We start from the raw sequence: 20,594 nt of genomic DNA, 5'->3' as shown, positions 1-20,594 counted from the left end.
GTCTCCAGCTTGGTAGGAATGGACATTCTTCATTTCTGCTGAGAAACCACTTGAGCCTATAGGTTTATGCTGTTTCTCACTGTTGCTTAAGTTCATCATCTTCGCTTTTAAAATGCTATGATACCCAACCCAAGTTCTAGCTAGGTTTTCCTGGATTTACTGTGATCCATCACAGATCTGATAGGACATTTGGGACACTGGCAATACTCATAGCGCAGGTCTCTGTCAAGGTATGAGTCTGGTGTACTACTACATAGCATACTGTGCCTCCTGCCACCACTGGTGGTGCTACCAGCAGCAGATCCAGTAGATTTGAAGGAGAATTTACTTCTGTCTCTTTGACAGAGTCCTTGCAAAATGTACAAAAGGCAGTTGTTGGAGGACCAAATGGTTGCATCATGTGCTAACTGTGGAAGCTGTTGGGGAGAAATGGTGTAGTCTCTAGAGGTTGCTCTCCTCAACAAATTATTATGACTTGTCTGCAGTACAAATACAGACTAGCAAGAGGCCATATTTGGTTTGCTTTTATCCCCATTTTTATATAGAAAAGAAGAAAAAAATATAGTGTGCCAGCTGCAGTCCATGTTGCAGAGCTTAAGGGTCCTGTAATGTAGGAGTTGAAGTTCAACAAAACCTCTAATTCCATCATTCTGTCTTGAATACAAGAGAAGTGTTCAGAAGGAAAATCTACATGACTGGCTTGTTCATCTTCTGTGTGGCCAGCTATGAAATTGCTGTGTACCCTGAGGTATGTTGGAGCCATGCCCTGGACTTCTAAGAAGACACACTGATTACACTGAAAAAACTATAATATCCTGAACACAAATTCTTGAAAAGTGAATATGAGTGCCTCTTTAATTGCTCCAGGATTAGCTTGTCTCTATCCCGGAAGAAAAAAAATAGAAATTGAAAGCTTCCTCAGAATTTTAGTCCTTTTTCTTGTCACAGTTGGGAAAGAAATACTGAGCTCTCTGGCACTGAAATGGATTTATTCTATAGCTTTTAAAAACAGTTTGAGGTAAATGCATTTGCAGGCAAGCAGGAAATCTATGTGAGCACCTATTCTTAGGTTGAGCATTTTGACTGCAGTCAGTGGATTTGTGATAATTCCAGTAAAAAAAGTAAATCAAAACCAGTTTACTATTGTTTCTAACTGCTCTATAGGGGTTAGCCTGAGGGCAAGTCCTAATCTTTGCTTATCTTAATGGACCTATACAAAATGTCCATAACCTGCAAAGAAAGCTGCTCCTCCTCAGTGTTTCCACTGCTTTGATGTTGAAAATAGGTTTTGCTGTAGTGTAAGCTGCCCAGAACTACATTCTTTGTGGAGTGGAATTCCTGTAGAATTTTTCGCCCAGTCTATCTTTCCTGCACGCACATGCATGTCCAGCCAGATCAGGCTGATTACTTGATCTTGTGATGCCCTCTGATTATTTGGTTGGTTGAATACCTTCCTGGCAATGTAAGCTTTATATAGGTAAAGACTGCAAGGGAACCAGTGCTCTCTGAGCTTTCTGCTTTGCAATACAGAAGAGGGAATTTAAAATAATACATGATGCTAATGAAAATGCATGCTATTTTCTCTTACTTGAAGGTAGCAAGGCTTGGGTATCCAAACCAAAGACTTCCCCCATTCCAAGTCAATGAATGTAGAAAAATAACTGTTGGCCTATAAGTCTGTAAGCAGTGTCTTTTGAAGCAGTGATACCAGGTAGCCATACTGGCAGGAATTGAAGCTAGATGTGAATGCCAAGAGTAGGGGGAAGCAGGCAGTTCAGTTTTTCAGACACCCAGGCCCCTGTGTAAATATTTGATCTAGTCTGTTATATTCATTGTTCCAAAGTAGCCTTCTAAACACTGATGTAAAAAGTCCTGTGCTGTTCACTAGAGAAAACCAATGTTATCGATGGTTTCTCATAGGTGGAAAGTTTCTCCAAAACACATACTTCAGCTAAAATGAAGAACTTAGTTTTCTTTAGCTATGTGTTACCTCAAAAGAGCTCAGATCATCTTTACAGAAAACCTTTCAAAGGTTGGTTTTATTAATTCTGGACGTATTGTTAAGAGCGTTACTGTTTTACTATCTGGGTTCCCTAGGATACTTTTCATACTTTAAGGGCTTGGTCTCTGCAGAAATTCTGTGTCATGATACATGGTTTTCGCATGTTTCGAGAATAAGTTTGTTTTCATCTTGTAATCTCCAGACATCAAAAGGTATGATAGATGTAATATCCTCTTCTTTCCTACACTGGCTTGCCCCTAAAACCTGAAGCTGATGGGTTGTCAGTAAGGTTATTTTGGACAAGACTCTTGAATATCTGAGAAACTTTTTCCCAGCAAGAATAGTATCTCTTCAGGGAGTGGCAGCTCAGTGTATTGATGGAAATTTTTACCATTTTTGTGAGGGTCTAGGCCAGATGTAGTTTCAGACCAACTTGATACTGTTCCCTCATTCTTCCTACTCCAAGGAGTTTGTTTTATGCTAGCTATGGAAAGGAGTAATGTTGTTTTAGGAAGATTACTGTCTCTTAAAAAAAACCTAACGAAACAACCAAGCTATCGACCTGCAAATGTTAGAGGCATTTACAGAAAAACACTCCACAGGATCCATTATTAAATGTACTTCCATGGTGTATTGAGAGAAATTGAACACTGTGGCATTTTTCATCTGGAAACAGCTGCTTTTGTAGACCTCAGTAGCAAACTTCATCCACACTGAATACATGAGGGTGCATTAAAGCTTCTGTTTTTAAGAGGTTCACTTGCCAACTGTTTCATTGTCTCTGGATTGTTGTGTTTATATTAGTACTGTCTTCCTTGTTCATTTTCACTTTGCCCAGGCTTGGAAGTTTTGTGTTTGGGGAATAGTGCTCATTTAGCTGAGTGCACTGTGCCACCTTTAATAACACATTGTGTTTGCTTCCTGCATGTCTTCAGGGGATGCCTGCCGGCTGGCCCCTGACACGTCCTATGCATTTTGAGTGAGTACAAGGCCGAGTTTCAATTCAGAGTTTCTTTGCTTTTTGTCCTCCTCACTCCAAAATATATCAAGCTATAAAGTGGGGTATCAAACAAATAGATACAGGTGCAAGAACTAAGCAGATACAAGAACCAAAATGGCTAGGGGAATAAAGGTAGTTAAATTTGCAGAACGCATCTGCTGCTTGTTAAAGCAGTAGTAATGGTTTTGAGCTCCTTCTGCAAAAAGGCATACCCTTCTTTAGGAAAGAATAAGAATAAACTGAAAGTTCAGCACCTGCATAGGTTCTTGAAAACACCTGAGACTTGTATCTGGCCTGTGTAGTACCACTCTTTAAATTTGCAGGAGAAGGAAATAATGGTTGCAGCAACATCCTGTATTTTGCTAGATTTAATTTTTTGACGAGCACAAAATCACTTTTCAAAGTAATCTGAGCTACTAGAGGGGGTAGATCATCGTCTAGGATTAGCTATTCTTTGAGTAGCTGAATTTGTTTAAGCAGTACAGTGAACTTAAGTGTTTCCCAAAAAATACACAAACAATATGATTACTAATGTAATACAAAGGGAGGTTTATAACATGCCAAAATATCACATCTTTGATAAGAGCATTTGTCTTGAGTGTCATTTATGGAAAGTCTGCTCTTCATGTTAAATGAGGGGAAAAGGAAAGTGTAACTTCTTTTCTGCAGAGTCTTCTAGTAGTTCTGTAACATTAAACCTGGAGAGATTAAGTAATACATTACAAAATTATTTAATACTGAACTAGATTTCCATTGTGGGTCAGGTCAGAGCTCAAGCTCTAAAAGAATTGAGTTGTTCAATTACCACAGGTAAAAGTGGTCACATGACTGGTCATACATTTTATAACTTCAGCTGAAATGTTTTTGAGGTGATAAGAATGTAATCTGTTTGCTGTGAACGTCACTTAAGCTAATAACCTAACTCTGGTGGCTGGTGGAAAGGTGTAAAAGGTGTCAGTTGAGATGGGAACAAAACAGGAGAATAGATGTCTATTGGTACTTCTCTCAAGGTGCTCTGGTAGTCTGACGGATTATGATACCCCGACTACTAAACTAGGATTCTCCTATGACACTAACCTGGGCCAAGTATTATATGTTTTATAATCTCTTATGCTTTTTTCTGTTGAGCTATTCCAGCTGTCCTTCTCCCTAGGGTTAAAAGAAAAACAAACAAACCCACCAATTTCCCTGCACATTTTGGAGGAGAAGCCTTTGTTTCACAGGAAAGCTCTTTGTGCTTGCTTTTTGATGTCTCCTTGGAGTAGTGAAGCGATGCATTGTTTCCCCTAAACCTTGTTCAAGATTTCCTTGTAGGTTCTGTTGTACTGTAGTTTTGGAATGGTGGTAGTTAGATGTTTGTGTTTGAAAACTGAGCCTTAAAGGATGTCAAAGCCAAAGAGTGCATTTCAGTTCTTTGCATCTTGAAGAAGCATAGAGATCAGTCAATTCTATATGTTTGAAGAATCCTGAAGTGTGTAGGGAACTGTGTGGATATTTAGTCTGTTTCACTGAAGGAACTGTATTTGACATAATTTCAGTAGCTTGGCCTTTATTCAGTGGGCTACTGATGATCAAAACTAAACAGTTCCCTCCACCCCAAGCTGGTTAGAGCTACCTCAAAAATAAACTAAACAAGGTATAAAAATTATCCCTGCTTGTCTTTTAGCTAAGTATTAGTTGTTTCACAACAAATAATCTACATTTTTTAAAACATTTGGACATGTTTGCATCAAATCTCATTTCCAAAAATTAGTACAGAAATGTTTAAAAACTTTTTCACATATGTACTTTTGTAGGTTGTTGTATGAAAGGGAGGTTAATGAGGAAAAGGATCACAGTAGAATGTCTGAGGATTGTAGTCAAAATACCTGGACACAAGAGTAGACAATATTAATATAAGATACTGTTATGGATCTGGATTTCAGAACTAAATTGGTATAATCCATAAAAATTCTTTGTTCTTGGTATAGTGATGAAGTTGAGACCAGTTAACTTATTTTTTTTAAAAACTGAATTATCTTTCATACCAAAACATTTAATTAGATTTATGGCACTAAAAGCCAAGTAATGTAATGTAGCTCAAGGACAATAGTTAAAAATAACTTACATATGAACCTGCTTTTAGATGGTCAGACAGTCTTTTGTTATCTGCAGAATGATTCCATAATCAGTCGTAGGACAAACCTGTGTTCACAGGAGTCTGTCAAGTTCTGTCTCTTTGTAGGTCTGAGATTTTTTGATTCTTGTCCTTGAAATGTGTAAGGAAGAACAGAACACTGTAAAGGGCTTTAAACTTATTTTTGTTCATAAGATAAATTGTGTGATTTCATGCACAAAAAAAAACTAGTTTAAAGCAAAGGTTTTGAAAACAATTCATAAGAAGATTTAGAATTTGCCAGAGCCATGTTCCCTTTAACTGAGAGTTCTGGAAGCACTTCAAAATGAAGCTTAATCTCTGTTGCTAATACCTTATACAAACATACTCATTTTCTGTTCTGGCACTAGAAAATAGTAAGCTTAGCTCAAAGGGGGTTGTACTAACTACACTGTGGTCTGCAGGCCCCTATGTCTAAAATACAACATTGAGTTAAAAGTTATACCTTGTTCAGCAGGCTCAGGGTAGAACCAGATTTTGGTAAAGTAGTCTTATTCAAGGGTTGAGAGGAACTGAATGTCAGAAAAGTCTTTGAAAGTCTGACTAAGTTCATAGTCCTCAACAGAAACTGTTGAAACTTCAGCTGCTTAGTTATACATCCACATCTTGCTGATCTTACTTGCCTGTTGACTATTATGGAATACAGTCACTCTGTATGTTGAATTAATTCTGCCTTTTTTGTTGTCTTGTTCCAGTGGATCTGTGCCACACAGCGAGATAATTTGCTGGGATTCATGATTCTTCATTTGTGGACTGCCTTTAATCCTCACTTGTGTGTTACCTAGGCCTTCCTGTACTGCTCCACATCTCTTTACTCTGTTGGCTTTTGCTTTTTATGCTAATGGTCTCAGCTTTGTCTGTGTGCTTTTTCCTTCTAACTTGGCAACTACTCTGTATTCTCCAGTTTTGATCCTTTACTGCCCCAGCCTCGCTAATTCAGTTCACACCCTGTCAGCTCAAATGGGAAATGTCTGCTCTGTCATTAAGCACTGTAGATAATTTCTTTTCTCTACTTTCATTTTCCTTGCACCTAATGAAGCTGGTTGTGAGAGCTGTGGAAAAAAGCATGAGTTTTCTCTGAAATTCTTATACAACTTCCACTCTCATCTTAGGATACTTTATAAATGCTGTCACCACTTTTCCTTTCCTATTTTGTCTTTCTGTACTGCATATTAAGCTTTCTGTTCCAGAAAGATAAAAGGTGATGAGTCAGGGAAGTTTCTAACTACTTATTCAGATTAAATCCCTCAGTAGGCTTCCAGTTCAGGCTCTTTTTCCAGCTTCCTTGTTGAAGTACATATTTACTGTTTTTCTTTTCTGGATAACTCTTCCTCCTACCTAAAAGTGTTTGGTAGCCTAGACTTTTCAGTTGTTAAAAAATTTTATCTTCAGTATATTTTACATGGCATGGAGGTTGTTATTTGCATGTAATAATAGAATTAATATTGTCATCCACTATACTGATTATTGACCGTCTTTTCTATATGTCTTTGGATTTCAATATTTTTGAGATTCAACTTTATAATTATAACTTGGAAATTTCTTCATAAATACTAAGTACTTTTCAAAATAAATTGATAGAGCTTGAAACATTTTGTGATTTTAAAATTGTCTGAACAAAGGGAGAATGTTAGCTTTCAAATGAAAAAAGTCCTGGCATTGTAATGTTTAACATGCAATGTTGTACTAAGCACCTAAAATTGGAAGTCAGGTAACATACTGTGGTTAAGTTTGTAATTTCTGGGATAGCATTTTTAAGAAAAGAAAATTTCAGAGGACTTTTTAAAAGAAGTAAGGTTTTGAGCAGGGCACTGTGGTGAGTTACCTTCAGAAAGTAGTACTTTTATTGCTATAATCATGCCTTTTTGTCCAAAAAAGTCATTGTTTTGGAAGTTCAGAGGATACTCTGTAATATTAATGTTCTCTGCCTCAACCAGTAAATTTTCTATAGCATTGCTGTCCTGTTTCTATTATAGCAAGCTGTGCTGTGAATTGGTATATATATTTTTTTGTGTATAAGGACTGGTAAATGAACTACTTGTTTAGTTTATTAAGAAATACTGATAAGTTCATCTTCCTTTTCCTGCCCAGTATGATGAATTGGTTCCTGCATCCCTGACAACCAAATATGGAGGGTTTTATATCAACACCGGTACACTGCAGTTTCGCCAGGCATCTGAATCAGAAGATGAAGACTTTGCAGAAGACAAAAAACATAGGCCGCCTAAAGTGAGTGATTATACAGAAGTAGAAGCTAGGTGGACATTAGAAATATTTGATATGCTTAGAATGGCTCAAATGAAGAGTACAAAAGCAGAATGATGCATGGTACTGTTTTACTGCATTTTATGTTTTGTGGCTCATGTACTAGCATTCAGGAACTAACTCGGGATGTCCACAGGCTATCCAGTCTTGTAAGACTAAGCATGTCTTTAGGCAGCTTAACAAGTTGTGTCCACCCATCTTGAACTGACAGATTATTCTGTAATTTTGTAAGAATTTTATTATAGATGAGAACTTAAATTCATCAACACTGCTCTTAATGATTTTGCATGAAGTTTGCATGATTTGAAATTGTTCCTAATACTGAGAATAGTACTTAAACCAAAACACCTGATGATAAAGTTAACTCACTTGATAAGAATAGCTATATTAAAATTATATATAGAATCTTTACAAACAGCATGATGTTCTATAAACTTAGACAAGTTAGGCAATGCAAACATAATTGCAATATGACATTCACAAGTTGTATGCTGATTCTGAGAACTTAGTGCTTCCTGGTGTCCTTTCCTGCTCTATAACTCTTAGATTTTAAGGTTCTTGTATTGACTGTGACTGGGATACAGTTAACCTTTTCTAGCAGCTTGTATGATGCCGTGCTTTTCATTTGTGACTAAAATGGTGTTGATAACTGCACCAGAATTTTGCCTGTTGCTGGCTGATGCTTGCACAGTCTGAAGGCTTTCTTTTTCCCTGCCCTGCACCCTCAAGTAATCTAAGGATCGACAAGGGAGGGGAGGCGGGTGGTCTGTATTGACCAGCAAAGATGTTCCATACTGTGCAGCTTCATAGTCAGCAATGAAACTGTGGTAGTTGAGGAAGGTGGGGAGATTCCATCTTCCAAGGTAGCGGTTGGCCATACTGGCTGGGCAGCAGTCTGCATGTACCTTAGAGTATTTATCTTACTGAAAACTCTAAATTTCATAACTGTTTAAAAATTATTAATGATTAACACATGTCATTAACTGCAATTGGTACTAGGAATCCATCCTACCATTTGTCTTTACACACATGGAGGTGTTTTTCCTGGCTCTGAATTGGAAAGGGTAAAAAAATTGAACGCTTCTTTCTATAGAAGTCCTTTAGGGTGGAAGAATCATTGTCCTTTATTTGATCTCTTTTCTAGATAGCAAAGTTAAAAGAAAGTGAAGATCGTGGAATGAAGAAACGCAAGCGAAAAGATGAAGGGACAGAAAAGGAGAAGAAGCCTCGGAAAATGAAAGTTCCTAAGCAGTTGGGGTAGGTTTCTTGTTCTTTATTGGAACCCTTGAATTATATTTGAGGTTTGGCTTCAAGATCTTGTGCCATAGCAAGATTACAGCTCTTTTGAATATTGTACTTTTAAACTGTAATTAATAGCTTACAGATTTTGTTTCAGAATTTTGGGGTTTTTGTATGACTCAGTCCTGTGGGCTAATTTTTTTTTGTCCCCTGAAACTTTGACCAAGGAATAATAAGGAAAGAAATCACAGAAGATAATTTTTGAGTCTTATGAATTGCATAAAGCATTATTGTCCTACCCTAACATCTAAGCTAGCTCTAGGAATTACATCTTCTAATGAAAAATAATTTTCCTCCTGTCTCTTTGTTTCTCCTCTGTAAAGCTGTAAATACAGTTTAATTAGTCTTCTATGTACTTCTTACTGACATCGTGCTTTCCTGAATTCTGACGCTAGCATAAAAGTATTAAGGTGGTGGGGTTTTTTAATTGGCTTCTAGAAAACTTCTGTCGAGTGGATGGAAGCTGTCTTATTGTGAATATTCACACTGAATATTGAAAATTTATTGACCTCATTTTTCATCATGGTGATAAATTGGTGGAAAATTCTCAGTTTAAGTAGAATATAGATTTTGAGCCTCCATTTAAAAATTCTTAGCAATGAAAGGAATTTTTTTAACGTATATGCTGTACAGTCAACCTGCCACCATTCAGCAGTCTTGAGAGGCAAGTTTAAGTATTTCAGTATCATAAATCTGCCCTGAGTTTTAACACTTGTGCCAACTAGTCCATAATTAAATCGAGAAGTCAAAATGCAATAATGTTTGCCTTAATGTGTATAAAATGTAACAAATCAGTGGGAGAACCTGTCATCATGTGAGCACCTAAGGTTTATAGTAATTGGTAAAATGGTCTGAAGATGGAAGCTGCACTTGCTTCTTCCCCCTGATAATTTTTTAATTGTACTAAACTTTGAGTGTTGTTGTTAAAGGTTACTGGGGCCTCAAAAGTCACATGCTATTTAAAGATTTCTTTCCTCTACAGAGTAATGGCCTTAAATTCACACAAGTCTGAGAAGAAGAAAAAGAAACTGTATAAAGACTCACTCTCTCTGGCTGCCATGATCCGTAAATTTCAAAAGGAGAAGGAAGCCATGAGGAAGAAAGAACCTAGTCCAAAACCTCCAGTGACTGTTGCAACCTCTACCCCTAGTAAAATTCCTTCCTCCTCTCTCAGTGCAGGAAATGATATCTCTGACTTGAATCTTAGGATCAATGATCCTGTCCTCTCCATTTTTGGTAGCACAAATGAACCTGAGCTCCTGCAAGAAACTGAAAGTGCCCTGGAGATGCTGGGAGACATTGACTTTGATAAGTTGCTTGATGGCACTTCTGATGGCAGCCCGGTCTCTGAGCTGTCAGGAGAAAATGGAAATGTCACTCAGGCTACCTACACCTCTCAGGTCATGACACCCAAGCAGGTGCCTGCCCTCCCAGAAGGTCTGCCTATGCTACTTGAAAAGCGCATTGGAGACCTTCGAACAGTAAGTATGAATTCACTGGTAGGGGATTGCATTCAAGAATCTGAGAGAACAAGGAAGAACAATTAGGACCTTGAGTGTCATCCTTGGATTGCTGACTGAAACTTTAGAAATGAAGAATTGATGCTTACACATATTAAACACATGGCTGTGTTCATAATCAGATGAAAACAGGCAGAGATGATGCAGGTCAATTATTCAAGCAGTGTTTGTTGCACAGTGGAAACAGGGTTTTCTAAATCTTCTGTGTACAATAACTTGTAATGTTCATTTATTTGTGGGTTTTTCTCCATAATGGAAATACTGGTGTTCCTTTAACGTGAATTATTATTTGATAAAATGGAATGAGTGTTTTCTTACTTTGGAGGAGATAACCTGAAATATGACTGCAGCTTACAAGTTCATGTATTAGTTTTTTGGCTTTAACTTGCCAGTGGTGGGGGGGAAAAAAACCCCACAACCAAAAAGCCACCAAAACCAGAAACCACCACCCAACTACAAAAAACAAACCAGCCAACCACAAAACTTTCTTCTGTAAGGTTAGAATGGAATCTGAACTTTGCAAAAATGGAATGAAAGATGTTAAATGAACAAGTTATGAATATTCCAGTAAGTTACTGAAAGGGATCAAAGCTATTAAGGTATTACATACTCCTTGTTTCAGTTGTGGATGTTATCCTAAGTTGAGAATAAATTTGTTGCTTGTTCAGATTATGATATTAAAGCTTTTCCTTATTTAGAATAAAGTGCAGCTTACTCATAGTAAGTTTTGAAAAAGCAGTTTGAGTTACTGTCTTTTTGGACAAAGAGAAAATAGTTTAAACAATTGCAGGGCTTGCTTTGCTCTTACCTGCATAGAAATGTCTTCTAGTTTTCTTATTTATTTTTAAACATACCAAGCTAAATACAGCCAAGGAATTAGTATTTACCAAAGTGAAGGAGCTTCTCTGTCTACCTCTCACTATGCAAGTTATTTTTGCTATGAATCAATAAGAAGCTTCTAGCAAAAGTGCAGAATTGAATTAGGCCAAAAGTCAGGAAGTTTTAGTGACTTACCCCAAGTTAAATCATGTTGCTTCTCTATATAACAATCTCAAACAAGTTGGGAGGCACCATTGATTGAGTGGCTCTTGGAAAACATAACTCCTTATAGAATCATCAAATGGTTTGGGTTGGAAGGGCCCTTTAAGATCATCCACTCCAATACCCCTGCTCTGGGCAGGGATACCTTCCACTAGACCAGCTGGGAGCTCTTCTGTCTTCCATTTTTGACAGCATCTTCTGAAAGATTCCTGGCTGAGCAGAACAAGTTTAAGTTTATACTTGGGGAGTAACTAGTCTGTACGCTTACTTAAAGATGACAACTTCCACACCTCCTGAAAATTACAATCAGACATCTTCTAAAAAGCACTAAAAATAAATGAGTCTTGTCAGATATTTACCAGACTCTCACAGCTTTAGATCTCTTTAGCACAAAGGAAAGTTTATAAAGCTGTAAGAAGAAGTCTGTGCTCTATGGCTGAAGTATAATATATCAAGATTAAAAAAATAATAAGACTAGAAAGCCACTGACTAAAGGCACTAAAAGCATCCTGACTTCCTTTGGTAGATTAATGTGTTCTAGTTCCCCGAGTGGGTTATTCTGAACTACCATGACAGAAGGCAATATTATAACAAGCAGGAAAGTAAATAAAAGGATTTTTTTCTATTTTGGAGGTCACTGTCAAGATAATCACTCTGGAAATAAAACCCAACCATGGTTGGGTAATAGCGATGAAGTTTTTGAATGTGCCAGTGTTGCTCTCTTTAAAAGCCAGCAATGCTGTCCAGCATAATAGTATAATGCTGGAATTGCCTTTCAAGGTCTACCTGGGACCAAAATGTCAAAGCTTTTTCCTTCTGTTTTCTGTAAACCAGATGATGATTCTAATCCCTGTGATAATTAGGCATAAAGGTATTGGATTTAAGACTTTCTGACTTGTCTCTTTGGTACTCTATCACTTGCAAGCATCTATAACCTTTCTAATTTTTTTAGCAGGGCAAATGCTTCAGTGTTCTTAAACAGATAGTACCATCCCCTCAGAAGCTGAATTTATGGTAGAAAACAATGAGTGGAATGCACTCCTTGCAGGAACTTAAACTCCAGTATCAGTGTTCATGACTGAAGTCATAAAGCATTCAGACAATGGGCTGCCTTACAGCTTTGACAGAGTGTCACACTGTTTTCCTGTGCAGTGTAGAGTTCACAAGTTTTAGAAAATATTTTTCTTTCAAATTTAAATGGGTCAGTTACAAAAAGCAAGAACAGTAAGTATTTAATAATAATAAATTAGTTTATTCATGTTAACACTTGTAGTTTTTAGCTATGTTGTTTCAAGTCACCATTCTGTGGTTCTATAGACATAATTAATGCTTCTTAATTATTTGGATATTCAGCCTCATAGCATGTTGGCTGCCTCTAACATTTGTCAGTCACTATAATGATACCACACGCCTACTTTTCTGCATGCATATAATTTTCTAGCTCCTGTAGATATTGCTGTCTGGTTCCATGCCAATATGTAAGGTGACAGTAGGCCTCTCAAAGTGGGGCTCTTTTTTCTCAATTTCTAAAATTCTGCAGGGTAGATGTACACTCGAGAAAGATTCTTACTGATTTTTGTAGAATGACATAGGGAATTGGCTTTGTCTTATAAGCTGTCATTCCTTGTGAAAAAAAGAAGTGGATCTAGGTGATAAGAACAAAGATAAAGGGATTCTGCATGGGAATTCCTTTGAGATCAGTAAAAACTTCTGATAAAAGGAAATACATATATAAATAAGGTTATCTTCCCTTCCCCCACAACCAGACTCAGGAAGAGACCAAATAAAAATACTAGAGATGCATTCTAAAGATGGCAAGAATTCTGGACAGCAGCAGGAAAGGGGGATGAGGTATTCCTCTAGCATACATAACCCCTTGTAGAAATTGCTGTGAAGGTTTGAGAGGGCTCTGAGAAAGCTGGGAAGATGTAACTGGATGAGGCACATAACAGGTAGAAAAGGATGGAATAGCAATGTGTTAGTTAATGCTCTTTCCTTCTTGACCTGTCAAACAATGCTTCTCTTTTTAAAACAGTCATAGTAAGATGTTAGTGGTGATGAGGTGATAAAGCATCTACCATTTTCTTAATGGTAATTCCAAAGATGTTAACATCAGTGATCCAGGCAGATCCTAAACAGATTGATTATCTGCCCTAGAGCAAGGTGTGTATATATTTGAGCATAGCAATAACAGTCCTCAGTTTTTTCTAAACAGCTGAGAATAGCTCGATTTTCTTTATTCTTTTCCAATTAATGTTATCTGTGGAAGAAGAATATGATAGGGCTGTAAAAGTGAAGATACAAAAATTGTTGGTTCAAAATACTCTATGAACTTGGATGCTTTTTTTTTTTTATTTTATTGTATTTCCAGGCTGCCAAGATGTTTGATGAAGAAGGCAGGAAGAAGTTTTTCACACAAGACATGAATAATATTCTTCTGGAGTAAGTGCTTATCTGTAGAACCTTCCCTTTTTGGAAAGGGGGTGAAAGGAAAAGTACAGAAGAGGAAGTATTATTGAGGTTGTTCCAACAAAGCCCTTAAAAGTCATTGAAGGTAGATCAGTCTAAGCTAGTTATTAGCTAAAGAGATTTATTTATGCATACAATTCCTGTCATTCCTGTCTGTCTTTATCCAGTGTAAAATGTTTTGTAGTGCCCTGGTCCTTGAGTTCATGTGTAAAATTCAACAAAATTGCTGTTATTTGCTCCTGTCTCCCACTTTTGTAACTCAAAACACCTTCAGTTTTCATGAGGGCAAATGCCAGATTATTTTCTCTGTAATCTTCAATTAAGGGTTTAATATGTGTTCATATGCTAAGAAGCAAACGTAATCTCTAGAAGACTATAATAGTCAAATCATACCACTTTTGATTCGCAGTGATACGTGTAAACTAAATTTGAATGAGTGTTCAACATCACTGGATAAGTGCATACATCAATGTTTTTTTGCCATTGATAAGGACTTCTTCCTTTTATAAAAAAGCTTATCTGAAAAAGTCCCAAGCAACTGTTTCTAGTATGCCTAGCTAGAATGTGCTATGCTTCCAAAGTTTCCTTAGGTTTTTGTTCAGATGTCATCTTTACCTTGGAGTGTGTCTCTGACTGAGCATCTCCTCTTTGTTTGTCAGCATTGAGCTACAGTTACAGGAGGTGAATCCTGCCATCCGCAATGGAGTGTACTCACACCTGGAGGCTTTCGTGCCGTGCAATAAGGACACGCTGATAAAACGCCTGAAGAAGTTACACCTCAATGTCCAGGTAATCAATGATGGGAGAGAGGAGCTCCAGCAAGAGTCAATTCTGTGACAGCAAGGAGGACTGAATGCAGCAGAGCGGAGCAGTAGCCATACAGCCTCAAATCAAGCAAAATATTTTGTGTCAGTTGCTAGATAAGTTTAAAAGGTTCTTTGCATGTGCCTGATATTGTAACTGCGTTAGGAACAAATATTTTAAGTATTTCAGAGTCTTTATTCAAGAATAAAGTGCGTTCATCTTGAAAGCTGGATACAGGCTATGAAGGAGTGTTTCTGCTGAATACTGAGTATTGCTGTAGTCAGAGGGTAGCTATCAAAGCAGCAGAGTTAGAAATAATGGTTATGATAGGCTAAAAAAACATACTTTTGTATTCACTTTTGTGTCAAGAAAAAAGGAAAGCTAGATGGATAATAGATGACCCAGCCTGCATTATTTGTTCAAAATTTACTTTCGTTACTAGGTCTTACAAAGTTACTTGTATGTCATTTTCAGTTACTTTTCTTTTAAAGATAAAAACAATCTTTGTATAGAAAAGTTAACTGTCATCTGAAGTACCAAATTCTGTAGATAAAATCCAGGACTAAATCTTAGAGAGGATCTGAAGATGAGTGCAGAGATCTTGGTACTTGATAATAAGGCAAACAGATTTAAATTATATTTCTAAGCAGATAAACATAAAATATGCTAGTTATTTTCAATAAGGAATTAAAACTAATAATGTAAAGTCAGAAGATGTAAAAAGTGAATTTAAAACATGTAGTGAAGTGTATGGTATATTGCCTTAATGTTTGAAGTTCTTACTATTTGGAGACAATTCTAAATACATAGTCCTTACCCTTCAGGTACATAAACTGCATTTAATAACAATCTAATATTTGGATAATATAATACATATTCATGTTTTGTTCATTACCTGGGATGTTTTTATACCACAGTTTTTGGAGATCTGATTAATAGGATACTTATTTGCAAATGTTGAGATATTGATTGGTCAATTTATCTCACTTTTTCCCCCTTAAGTTTTTTTCTCCTTCCCTATTTTAGTTTAAAAACATTATTTAAAGAGATCATGCCATAATGTTCTGGGATATTCATGACACTTATTTGTGGCTATCTTTTGTTGTTTCTAGTCTCAAGACTTACGTGAGACATGTGTGCATTTATATAATGGTGTTACACCTAACAGGATTCAAGTGCCATGTGGAATATGTCTGTTGCAGTCCATAAATAGTACTGGGAATGTTACCTTGGGAGTGATCCAGAAATTTTCATGAAACTATCTGAAATGCTCTTTATTTTACATCTAATAGGATTATTTTGGTGCTCCTCTTTTCACAGGACGACCGCTTGAGAGAACCATTGCAGAAGCTGAAACTGGCTGTCAGTAATGTCATGCCTGAACAGTTATGCAAGTATCAAGAGGACTGTCAGGCCCGCAATCAAGCCAAGAATGCCAAGTAGGTTATTCTGGAGACTGTGCATGCCTATTTAGAACCCAGCTGGAAGTTTGTATCCATGTTGTTTACTTCCTTAGCTCAGAAAATTGCTCTGCTCCAGTTTAAGGGTGTCTTTTTTGAATTGTACAAAATACTTAATTTTGTGTGTTATTGTCTGACACCAGAGAGAAATTATTATCTGAGATGGGTTTTGATAGGAAAAAAACATCTGAAGGATTACTGGTTGATTCCTAAAATGAGGAATTAATGGAGGAGGATGGTATGTTGAGGTTATTGATATATTTTGTCCTTGTTCATTGTAATTGTTTGGATCAAAGTTAACTAATTTTAGACTTCTAAGGATATTAATAGTTTGATAAGTATCCTGCCACTTCCCATTAGAGGCACTGCTTGAAGTTCATAGGGGCATCAGTGAAAGCATCTGTACAGTGTGTCATTTTCACTTGTCTGAGAACCACAAAGTAGTGGGGAGAGGGAGATTAAACTGTTTATCCTGTAAGGAAGTATAGCAAAAATCTGAAAACAGGTTTTCTGTGGGTTATTTTTCCCCCTAACACCTAGAATGACACTCCTTTTTCAATGAAATTTTTTGTCTGTGTAGTATAGCTCTAAAGAAAATAATTGTTCCACCTGTAGGTTGCAAGCAGAAGATGAACGAGAGAAAAATGGATCAGAGGAAGATGATGATGAGAAACCAGGAAAGAGGGTTGTTGGACCCAGAAAGAAGTTTCACTGGGATGACACAGTGAGGTAAGACAAAGCTACCTTTTCCATGAAGAATTTTGACTGAACTAATAAAGGGATCTCCAAGAGGATGTTATTACATGATACTATAGAATAAATCATTTTGCCCAGAATTACACCTTGAAGAGGTTTTGAAAAGTGTTGGTGTTAAATAGGCAAACTGGAATTCTGTAATGGTGAAACACCTTATATAACTTGAAAGGAAAATCCTGTGTCTGTCCAATCCTTTGAAATTTCACTGCTTGTTTTTCTGATTTATCCAAATACACAAGCGCTTTCTGACTCCAGGACTTTGAGCTTCTTTAGGCAAAGATCAGGTGTGTAAGCAGTGTTACAACTGCTTCCCACCTTTCTAGGAATATGTTACAAAAACCAATGGGCACCAGAGATTTCTGCCACAGGAGGACAGGCAATCAGGATTGGTGGTATTGATTTGGCAAACCTCCCAGTCCAGCAGCTAGAAAAATGCATTAATTTTAACCCCTTCTCTTCCTTCTGAACACAAATTCTTTGATGTCTCTCAAGAGTAGCACAGATTCTTACCTGAAACTAGAGTTTGGTTTCCTAGAACAGATTTTTCTGAAAACTGAGATGACTACTTTTTTTATCTATCTATTTGTCTGTCTGTCTATCTAATCTATATCTTTTAAAGGGGCTGGTGGACTTCTCTCAGTGAGTCTTTTTAGTATGTGAAGACAACAGGGAAGAAAGCTTCATGAAATATGTACAAGCAATATAGCTTGGACTGACCTGGACAGGAGAGATATTTAAATCTGTTGCTTTTTTCATTGAAGAGGCTCTGGAAGGCTGATGTTACTTAACTGTGTGCAGTTTTATGTTTTTAAGAACAAAAGACAAAATCCCTGTAAGAAAGAACCCTCTGTTGAAGTACTCAGTGTAGAATGGATTTCACTTCCTTTCAGACAAATGAGAGGTCACTGTGAACATTGAGAGGAAATGTTCCAACTATGAGAAAAACACAAAGAAAATGTAAAAAAAAATTGCAAAATGATGGTAGGATGAAAACAAGAGCAATAGAGTCTTTTGGAAATGGAGAAGTGACAATGGTAGACCATACCAGTTTGTAGTAGCAATACTTTGAGAAGTACAAACTTCCAAAAAACACAGTTGGAACCAAGCACTTCTTCCAATTATCAGTAGACAGCACCTTCAATTTCTTAGCTTTTTTATATTGAGCTTTTGAAAGGATTGTGTCTTTCAATATATTTATTTTGTTTCTTTTTGCAGGTCTCTGTTATGTAATCTTGTTAAGATCAAGCTGGGATGTTATGAGCTAGAGCCAAATAGAAGTCAGTCTGCTGAAGATTACCTCAAAACCTTCATGGAAACAGAAGTGAAACCACTTTGGCCTAAAGGCTGGATGCAGGCAAGGTAAGATACCTGCTTTATGTATGTATTCACTTTGGTGTTATTTGGTTTATATTTATTGTCTTACATTTGACTCAACCATGTACTGTTGATATTGGTTGGAACTTAAGAGTATGTTTGTGAAGCTGGAATATTTTGGAAGAACAAATGTTTATCTAAAATTAATTTTCTGTCTTGTTTGTAAGCCTGAGTGTGTGAAACCCTACTGTTTTCCTTGGAGAGTTGCTTGCTTTTATCATCTCCTAGAGACTGAATGTTTCATTTGAGAAGTATGAGGTGGGAGGGTAACAGCTTGGAAAGTTCTGTATGGAAAAGTTCCTTTTATAGCAAGTGATACTGATCTAGAAATCAGTTTTGCCTGTATGTTGGAACATTGCTTTATCAGACTGCTCACACAGAATTTTAATAGCAGTGTTGACAACAGACTTAAGGATTCTGCTCTCTATTTCTTGTTTGCAGTTGGGATCCTCTGTTTTACAGCATTTAAAAATGTACCCGTTTCTATACTTGCTTCTTATGGACATAGGAAGAAACAACCAGACAAAAAAGAGGGAGAAATAAAATGGGAGCAGTAGTAAACCATTGTGAAATACAGGTTTGGCAGAGATTCCTAAGGGTTTGGAGTGAAAGGGAAGCAAGTATGGTTTGGCCTGAGTTCTTTCTTTCTGTAGTACTCACCGCAAAAGATAATTTAATCAAACCTCAACCTGATTGTAAAAGCTAAATGATACAACTAATCAACTTGTTCAAGAATACCTTGAGTTTAGTTTAGTCAAATCTGTATCAAGCTGTAAAAATAACTTTACTGAGATATTTCTTAGAACAGTCAGTGTAGAAATAGCTGGTTAAATGGTAACATAAGGAATGAATGAAGTTTCACACTTCCTGGCATACAGCTGACTTATTTTTGTTCAGTGATTTAGTTTTTTGTGGAAGTATGCTAAGGAGTGAGATCAATGACTGAATTGTCTGTTATGAAGATTCAATTGAATTAGATGAGACAGAGTTTCCCAGTTTGGTTTAAGATAGGAAGATCACTGTGATAGTGGAGAAACAGTCAAGAGATAGTGTGAGGGGGATTCAAGATTACATAGAAGTGAAGCATATTAAAACTTTGTATTGAGAAGCCATTAAACATATGGTTCTCTCCTTTCCATTTAAGTCTGCTGGAAGTTTCTATGAGCTTTTAAACTATCCATACAATTGGCTTCAACAACAAAAGATGAAAACTAAACAATAAACCAAAATGCCCCCCAAAACAAATGAAAACGAGCAACAGACCAAGCAAACCCAAACAGGTAACAGATAATAACCTCCTGTTGACCAGCAAGACTTCATTTACTAACTGGGTGGTTTTAGTACCATGATAATTTACAAATTGTCCTGTATCTACTGGTTGGCACTTTCCTGCTTTCTGTTAAGGAAGTGATGTATTATAATTTGTAGGCAAACAGTTATGCATGGAAAGAGGAAAAGAAAGTATTTCCTGGAGTCTGGCAGTGGTAATTCCTAATACAGCACATAATTCTTATTCCAAATGCTCATTTTGTTGGATACTGGGTTAGGAATTATGCTGAAGGCTTATAATTTTTCATTTTTATATGTGGCCTCAAGTGAAAAGGAACTATATGAACTTGAAAAAAAAAATAGGTATTTAATGCTAAAACTGATCTACTGACCATGTTTTTTTTTTTTAAGGAATTCTTACTAATCAGAATTGGTATATGGTACCAGAACTTCGTGTGTTCATTTTAGACGGAAAATATCTTGCACTTCCAAAGTTAACTGTGTTTAATGTTTCTCATAGCTCCATAAGGAAGCAAGAGGTGTAAGGTATTGATCATAACTGGAAATTACAGAATCAGAGGATTGTCAAGGTTGGAAGTGACCTCATATACTGCTCTGTCCTTTCTTTGTACCATGTCAATGATTTCTGTCCTTTGATAGCCTTAAAATTTTGTCTTCAGCCTTGAAGGATGATGCTACAAATTACTTGGGCCTGCGATTAATTTTGAATTTTCATTTCCAAATTGAAAATATTAAGGAGTGGATAAAGCACCAAGAAGGAGTTGGAGAGGGAAATATTCTGGAGAAGCTGAATAGGTTGGGTGGTGGCCCATTAAGCATGTAATGAGGAATGCTGGTTTTGCTCCATGATGTTTCTTCATAGGCTTTCAGTAGTCTCTGACGGAACAATGCAATACAGATTTGGAGGTTAGTATGGTGAAGAAAATGTGAAAATGTAGCTGGAAATAGAAATGAGGCCCTGAACTGTAGTGAGAGGATGTCAGTGTTTTCTTACCAGATGACATGAAATTCTTGGATACTCAGATTTTTTGTAATTATTGTAGCTCTGCAGGTTGTATTATCAGTGGTGAAAAGCTCTTGTTCAGACAGCTGTTCATGATGCGGTCAGTGTCAATGTGATGGCAGTGCTGTAAGAAAATTGTCTGTCCTAGTTTGCCTA

At 36.9% G+C, this 20,594-nt stretch overlaps 1 protein-coding gene across 1 annotated transcript in view; it reads left to right on the top strand.

Moving 5' to 3' along the window:
• Positions 1–20,594, top strand: part of LOC131592079 (ubinuclein-2-like) — a 52,004-nt gene that overhangs the window by 11,486 nt on the left and 19,924 nt on the right. Inside the window, exons 4-11 of the mRNA XM_058863355.1 lie at positions 7,249–7,386; positions 8,567–8,679; positions 9,704–10,202; positions 13,654–13,724; positions 14,411–14,540; positions 15,876–15,994; positions 16,631–16,744; positions 17,987–18,130. Of these exons, the coding sequence (XP_058719338.1) occupies positions 7,249–7,386; positions 8,567–8,679; positions 9,704–10,202; positions 13,654–13,724; positions 14,411–14,540; positions 15,876–15,994; positions 16,631–16,744; positions 17,987–18,130 (1,328 nt within the window). The remainder of the gene's footprint in view (positions 1–7,248; positions 7,387–8,566; positions 8,680–9,703; positions 10,203–13,653; positions 13,725–14,410; positions 14,541–15,875; positions 15,995–16,630; positions 16,745–17,986; positions 18,131–20,594) is intronic.

Source organism: Poecile atricapillus, chromosome W, assembly GCF_030490865.1.
Source record: "Poecile atricapillus isolate bPoeAtr1 chromosome W, bPoeAtr1.hap1, whole genome shotgun sequence".
NCBI classification, from domain to species: Eukaryota; Metazoa; Chordata; class Aves; order Passeriformes; family Paridae; genus Poecile; species Poecile atricapillus.
The sequence above is the reverse complement of the archived record's forward strand: the minus strand, read 5'-3'. Positions and strand labels throughout refer to the sequence as shown.